This window comes from Triplophysa rosa, linkage group LG10, assembly GCF_024868665.1.
Source record: "Triplophysa rosa linkage group LG10, Trosa_1v2, whole genome shotgun sequence".
In the NCBI taxonomy this organism is placed as follows: Eukaryota; Metazoa; Chordata; class Actinopteri; order Cypriniformes; family Nemacheilidae; genus Triplophysa; species Triplophysa rosa.
In genome coordinates this window covers 16,878,151-16,886,003 of record NC_079899.1, presented here as the reverse complement: position 1 = coordinate 16,886,003, position 7,853 = coordinate 16,878,151, and the positions used below count along the sequence as shown (strand labels likewise).

Sequence of the window (7,853 nt, the reverse complement as noted above, 5' to 3'; positions counted from 1 at the left end):
AAGCTAATGTAAAATTGTTTTAAAATCGCATTAAAAAAAATCCAATATAAACAACTTCAAGCAAAGCTGACGTTAAAAAATGTTAAATCCCCAACTGCCCTAACTTGAACCTCTGAAAGGAGAGACAGCAACTTTGTGTAAGATTATCAAAAGAAAGTTACATCCAATATTCAGCATTCAGTGGAAGCAGAGTCCTAGTTTTGCTCAAGTTAAGAAAGCATCACGTGCCACAGCAGGTATCTTATCTAAAAAAAATAATTGTAAAAGAAATTACACGTTTTTTTAGATTCTCTTCGCCGTCTGTGATTTAAGGTACTGTATATTGGTTAAAATACCGTACATCTCCCTAGTTTTACTCAACTGTAGTCATGTGTGTTTCCACCAGGGGACGCTATAACCATTTTTCTTCAAATATTTTTATCCCCAAACATTGCAGATTTTATTTTAAATCCTCTACAGATATCTGGAAAAAGACCAGATGTCTGCATTTTCAATAATCAAAGTCGTTTTCGTATCTAAAAGAGAGTAAAGTTAATAAAGTCAGCTATTGTTTTATACCATGGTTTTTGATCCCTATCATTTGTATAAACGTAATTGTACTAAAATATGAACTAGTTAGACAACGGTAAATTTGTGGTACTATGGTTTTTTCTACAAATATCATTGTTAAACTATGGTTACTGTAGTAAAACCATGGTTAATTTGTCTTAAGGAGAATGAAGTTGAAAGACAGACTCCGCCTTAACACGCCTTTATGCGCTTCATCAGCGCGTGAAAAACAGGGAATTTCTAGCGCACGCCAAACAAAGCGCACGCACTTCAACTTTATCAAAATTAACCTTTTACATTGGACTGACAGGAATTCTTCCAGTTACAAAATCACTTGACCATGAGCGTATCAAAGGGATTTAAAATAAAAAAGCTATTTAGGAAGTCCAAGTCTTTTGATAAGGAATGCAGGGATGCTGACAGAAGTGATAGACCCGAAGATCAGCGCGAGAGTTTCAGATACGCGTCCACGACTTTACCGTCGAGCCCAGAGCTCCGCAGCCCCGGAGATGCGCCGTTTTACCCGGACTCGCTGCCCACCAGCCCCACCGAGAAAAAGAAGAAGATACGTTTCCCGAGTCTGCGGTCCAGAAAGAAGTCTAAGGAGAAAGGGGAGACGTTTCTTAACAGTACCGGAGATCTGGACTCAGTCTACAGCCTGTGAGTGTTTGTCTCGTGCCTTCTGCTCTTTCACCCACATCTTTGCCACAAAAGGTTGTAAAGTACAGACAATGATGTAATTTATACACACCTTTTCATACGTGGACATGCAAGTGCAAAGGACACAGCATGAGCTACCATTTAAAAGGGTGACTTGAGTGAAATATTTTGATGCATTTGAAGCAAATTGATATCCTGTGGGAACAAAAACAGCAAAGTTGTGTTCTAACTTTCAATGGGGCTTGTTTCCGAATTCTCATCTTCTGCTTGTGCTTGGCCACTAAACAGGGAAGATGCATTCAAATGTCATTTTGTAGCCGATACAGTTCAGAGCAGAGCACATTCTTATAAGATTTAAAGAAGAGCAACACCAGAGAGATCATTTACTTCCATATTTTCTATATTCATGGTTTTTTATTTCAAAACTGTGCCTTTGAATGATTTTTTGCTCCCTCCATGCTCTTTTAGCTTTGTGTAGCTCTGAAAAACTGAATGTACTCTTGTAGCTTTCTGTGTGGACCCTTGGGTGCACGTGAAGACCAGAAGCCGGTTTGACATTTAACTATAAAAACGCTGCATGTTTGCCATATGCCATCGCACTCTCATTAAATAAACTGCTGGCAGCTATGACATTTGCAGTTTGTTTATTTTGGTATAAACTCTAGAGCAGGGGTTCTCAACCTTTTTGACTCCAATGCACCCCACTGTGCTCAGTAAAATTCAAAGGCCCCCTTCTACCAAATAATATATTTTACAGCTTAACATTAACTGGAAAATAAATGTTTATTCATAATAAAAATGGACAAATAATAAGACATATCTTTTTTGCATTTTAGTGATAATTTTGTCTTAAATTATTGGTCATCTTGATTGTTCAAAATTGTTTTAAAATCGCATGCACAAAAATCCAATGTAAACAACTTCAAGCAAAGCTGACGTTAAGAAATGTTAAATCCCCAATTGCCCTAACTTGAACCTCGAAGGAAAGACAGCAACTTTGTGTAAGATTATCAAAAGAAAGTCAAAATAACTATAAAATATTTTGAAATTTATTTAGTGAAATATTTTGATGCATTTGAACAATTATATAAATGTTTACAAAAGTAAGACATGTGCTTAAAATGTCTGAAATTACTTTTGAAAACATTTACATACAAATGTCTGAAATTACTTTTGTAAACATATATACTGTATATAATTGTATATACTTGTCCAAAGGCTTATTTCATTTCAAAGCTACACTTTTGTTCATAAAAATGTTACAAATGCATGGCTCGACATTAACGCTTGTCAGAATTTTACTTTCCCGACCGGACACGTAACTTGAAAAAAAAAAGAACTGTGCTACGAAAAAAGCGGTCTTTGCTAATAATAATAATAATAGGTGCATTAGACAGAGCTGCGTGTTTTTATGAATTGCGTTTGTGTGACAATAATCAATGGCGCACCTCATTGAGTCCATATAACGTTAACTAGATGCGGAATCCTATGATGTCATCTGGCTGTTCTGAGTGAATGAGGTGCACAGTTTAACATACTACACGAGTGATGGTCGAGGATTTGTCTGCGTCTGCACTGTATGAGGATATAAACACATGAACTTCATCTCCAGAGTTGCTCAGAGTTTATTTTACGAGCTTTTTACTGTTTGAGTGAAGCTATCATCAAACACACACTAAATCAAGTGTCTTCCCGACGACCCTTCAAAATAAAAGTCCCGTTAACTTGAACACCTAGACAAAAAAAATACTGCAGTGTACTTTAGTATTTGCTAAAGGAAATTGTAGTATCCTTGTATCAAATTTAGTAAACACTGTAGTAAACTACGGTAAGGTTAAAAATCCCGAGAGTATCTAGGAATTTTACTGCAGTTTACTATAGTGAATAACATTTATGTGGACAAATATACCTCTTTTGTATAGTAAAACAAAATACACAAATCAAAAATGATATGGCCCTAATTTATCCAAATGTATTTAACATTAATGTCATTTGTTAGTTATCTGCCTATTCATGTGATGAACTGTCCTTGCATATTTTTTTAATGACGACAACAGACGTTTTATACTGTTTGGCCTCTGTAGCACCAGCGCTATGTGAAAAAAAGACACTGACACTAATAATAATTACCGCTTACCTTTGTTCTATAGCAATCATGGAGAGTATTTACAAATGTACTGTAGGTGGATGCAGCAGACAAAAGGCTTATAAGTAAACTTGACCAATCAGGATCCGAAACAATTATATTGACACTTCAAATGAAATATAATCTTTTCATCTTTGGACAAGTAATATTTGTACTCGGACAAGTGAATGACAAATGTACTTGTCCGAAGGACAACCACACGACAATGCTTAATGTCAAGCCCTGAAATGGATGACTTTGGTAAAATGGCAGGAAAATATTCCTAAAAATTCATGACAAAAATCGCTAGTGTTAAAAAATGAGAGTGTGGATTATATATACACTGTGAGAGTTAATTTGACCTTTTTTAACACTGGTGATTTTGCTGTGAGAAATGATGAAATATAACATTTACATTTATTCACATAATAATTTCCATAGTTGTATTTGTGTTATTCCATCGTTTTGACAAGTTTAGGGTACTATTATTCTTATGTGGAAAAAAGATTAGTAAGAGAGGAAATAACCCTAGATTTTTAACCGTTGTGTATATACTGTACAGTATGCACACAGGTCAAAGACATCTATTTTAGATATTTTAGGATGACGTGGCATAGCACAACTTAACACTATTAAGTTAGTAGACCAATGATGTGGTGATCACCTGTTTTGCTTTAACATTTATTAGGAGAAGCTGCTAGGGGCTTGTCTTATCTTACTACATACATTTACAAATGAGTTTGAAGGCGCACCATTGGACAAGCATCTGATTTTGTTTGTTTGTTTTATTCATTCTTAACGCCAGCTTCTTAGGCTATATTCATGGCGAGAACCAGTCAATCCATACAGACAAGCATTTGATTGACAGATCACAAAATAAAATGTTGATATATCAACACCACCTGCCCACCACTCTATAAAAACAATCCCACAACTCCAGTGAAATCTCTGTTGAATGATCTATGGCTTGGGTTTAAAAGTAGCTAAGGAACATGTGTTCATTATATTTCCATTGTTGATGTTTTTCCATCTTGCATAATTGCATATAAAGAAGGTCTTTGTTTGATTTGATGTGGAGTTTTTAATAGACAAACGTGATTATGTATTTTCAAGAGATGTTGTGTCACTCACTAGTCAAGCTCTCTCTGCGTTTTCTTTAGTTGGTTTCCTTGTGTGTCACAGATGGTCTAGAAGTGGCTTTTGTTTGTATTTTCACATGTTTGTTGTAGTTTTAACCCCAGTGCAAGTATAATAAGGAAATGTATCATATCTCTGCTGTCCTTCTGAAACCTTGTATCTCCATATTTTGTGATTTTTATTTCCTCCATAAAGTCACCCTTTATGTTTGTCACTGGGTTTTGCAAATGTCTAACTGATTAAAACGTATAAAAAAATGCTTTTCAACTTTGACAACACAGTATTTAATAATTTAAAGAATACAGTGTTTTTTATTTCCTGCAAAACAGCGAATTTGGACATTTCAAGGTTTCAGAAAGACAGCGTAACTCTGTGACATACTTTTCAACCATTCAGGAGAATTAAAGACTGAGCCACATTATACTGCAGAAACACGTTGCACAGGACCAGAAATTACTGACATTGTGTAATTATTGTTATTAATTAACAATTTCTGCACACAAAAAAACCTTTTAATTAGTATTTTGTTATACTAATTTATTTTGTTCAGATAGGTCCTGTTTTTTTTCTGTGTCTGACCCGAACCATTCAGTAGGCTAAACAGAAACAGAAAGCCTTATGTGTACAACCACAATCCAAGCCATATTCATAAAGTTTTTTTTGAAAGCCGAATAAAAATCTAATTCTTCAGATTCTTCCTTATCATTTGGTAAGTGACACATATAACGACATGCAAAGTGTGTGATATTTCCTGGAGCTGTTGCTGAATACACACGTTTTCTGTTTCTGCATATAGCAACCTATATAGTTCAATAGACAGAGAACAGTGCACGAGTCAACAAATCTGCTGTTTTGGAAACAGTATAAGAAAGAATGTGTAAAACGTCCAGTTTTACATTTGCATTTAGTCATTTAGCAGACGCTTTTATCCAAAGCGACTTACAGATGAGGGAAACAATGGAAGCAATTGGAACAACATAAGGACAACAAAAAGCAGAAGTGCAATAAAAAAACAGGTCTCATATAGCCTATACCACAGTATACAGATCTCTTTTTTTTTTTGAAAGAGTAGAAAAGAGATAGAAGTCTGAACTGATCGGTCAGGAAGAGATGTGTTTTCAGTTGATTCTTAAAGATGGCCACAGAATCTGCTGATCTTGTAGCAGCGGGCAGATCATTCCATGAATGTGGAACCGATCCAGAGAAGGTACGTGAAAGAGATTTTTTACCTTTTTGGGATGGCACCACAAGACGTCGTTTGTTTGCAGAGCGTAGGGATCTGGCAGGTATATAAGTCTGCATTAGCGAGTGAAGATAAGGGGGTTTACAATTTCTAAATACTGTACATTGCATCTTCACTGCACTTTTACAACAAGAATTTTAGATAAAAAAATGACAGTGTGTACAATCGGTGATTGGCCCTTACCTATACGCACAAATCCATTAAACTAAATGTAGTTACAGGGTTGACAGGGTAATGTGTGATCAATGTGTGAATGGACAGGACATTGTCCAGAAAGGGAAATGGAGAGTCATAACAAGCCTTTCACCAGACCAGATTCCTGCTACTGTTGTGCTCGTCACAGAACCAGTTCCTGACATGCTACAAAAACACCTTGTGCTGTTAAGATTGTGAAAGTTTGTTTTGCATTTGGTCTTGATAAAGCATATTAAAACAAATAATGTCATATTATCCAGCTTATCCAGCTATTATCCAGCATCTGGTAAAAGACGGAGACTGAATGTCAGTCTAGTTTGATTTGTTTTAGAGATTCGACAAGTAGTATTTGTGATAGACAAATATTAAAGTAAGTAAGGCTGTCACTGACTACAAATAAAGAAGACTGGCAAGAATTTCTTGCTGTTGTGGGCAGGAGGCACAGCCATTGAAAAAAAAACATTACAGCGGAAAAATGAACAATACACAATACACATGTACTTTGTCTATATTTAGGTCTGTATTATATTTACTTTGGCATCTTATTATGAACTGACAGTTCAGAAAACGTTTGCTGAGTGTTACCAACTCATTTGTATAGTGAGTGTTAATTTAGTATACACTTGAAGAAAAAAAAAAAACAGATGTCTTCCTCTGTGTTCAGGATGTCCAGGATAAGGCAGGAAATTATTCCCGGAAAAGCTTCACTCAGTTCAGTGAGACAAAAACTTGCACAACTAGGGTTGGGTATTGTTTGAATTTGAGCGATTCTGATTCCGCTGATCGATTCCGATTCTTATCGATTCCCAGTTTCGATGCCACAGTTAAAGTAAAACACTCAGATAACAACCTGTATGATCATTTAGCCTGCTTATTGACTGGTTTGCAAAAAATATTTATGAGTACCATTTTCTGTATATATACACATATCAACCATGTTTTGTCTGAATTATTGAAATTTATATTACCATAGTTAAACTGCAGTTACTATAATGAAACTATGGTAAATGTGTGGTTCCTTTACTGCAAATACTATAGTTAAACTATGCTTACTGTAGTAAATAATAATAACATGGTTAATTTTCATAAGGGCTTTTATACAGATATCAGCACATCACAAGTTAAAACATGCACATTTCTGAAAATATACACACAGGAATCACAGGAAACACATCAAATTCTTTTAGATTCCAGTCCGATTCCTTTCGATTCGGATTCGGATTCTGAATTGGAATTGATTTTTGATTCCCAACGCTATGCACAACAGATTGCATACGTGAACTGAATAATCAACACATCCAATACAATATATGCCAATACTGCAGCTGTTTCAGAATGGGTTACTGACTTATGAATCAGATTATTTCAGTGATAAAATGTAAGACTAAAACTGAAAGCTCTGTGCTAACACTGATCAGTTAGGAAGGAGAAAAGTCCTGCTGTGAGCTTCACGGTTCAAGTTGCCTGAAGGCAGGGTGTAACTGTGTGTGTCTGTTGCAGGCAGGTGGGGGTTGATAATTACAGAGATCCTGCTAGAAGCTAAAACACAATCATGCCAACATCATTTTTATGTGCATACAACATTCATTTCAGTATGCTTTGTGCGACATGGTGTAGATCTTACATGGATTGGATCTCAGCAGAAAGTAATTATAACCATTGACTCACTTTGAAACTGGCACACATTGGAAAGTGCTGGACGAACAGTGAGCAATGGATGACTCACTGCGGTTGGCCAACATCTGCATGTAACACAGATCGGTTTTGTAAAGCAGAAATAGAAAAGATTTGTTCCACTCAGAACAGACATACATGAGTTTGGACTTTTCATCATGCAAATGAAAGTCTTTCGTGCATTCATTCATAGTCAGCTTTCTAGTATTATTTCTTGTGCGTCTTTATAACACAAGCATGGTTTCACAGAGAACTGTGTGTGTTTGCATT

The 7,853-nt window shown here is 35.7% G+C and overlaps 1 protein-coding gene across 1 annotated transcript in view; it reads left to right on the top strand.

The window, feature by feature from the left end:
- The first annotated feature begins 782 nt into the window (after positions 1-782).
- Positions 783-7,853, top strand: part of crybg1a (crystallin beta-gamma domain containing 1a) — a 42,521-nt gene continuing 35,450 nt past the window's right edge. Inside the window, exon 1 of the mRNA XM_057343374.1 lies at positions 783-1,209. Within this exon, the coding sequence (XP_057199357.1) occupies positions 890-1,209 (320 nt within the window). The 5' untranslated portion in view covers positions 783-889. The remainder of the gene's footprint in view (positions 1,210-7,853) is intronic.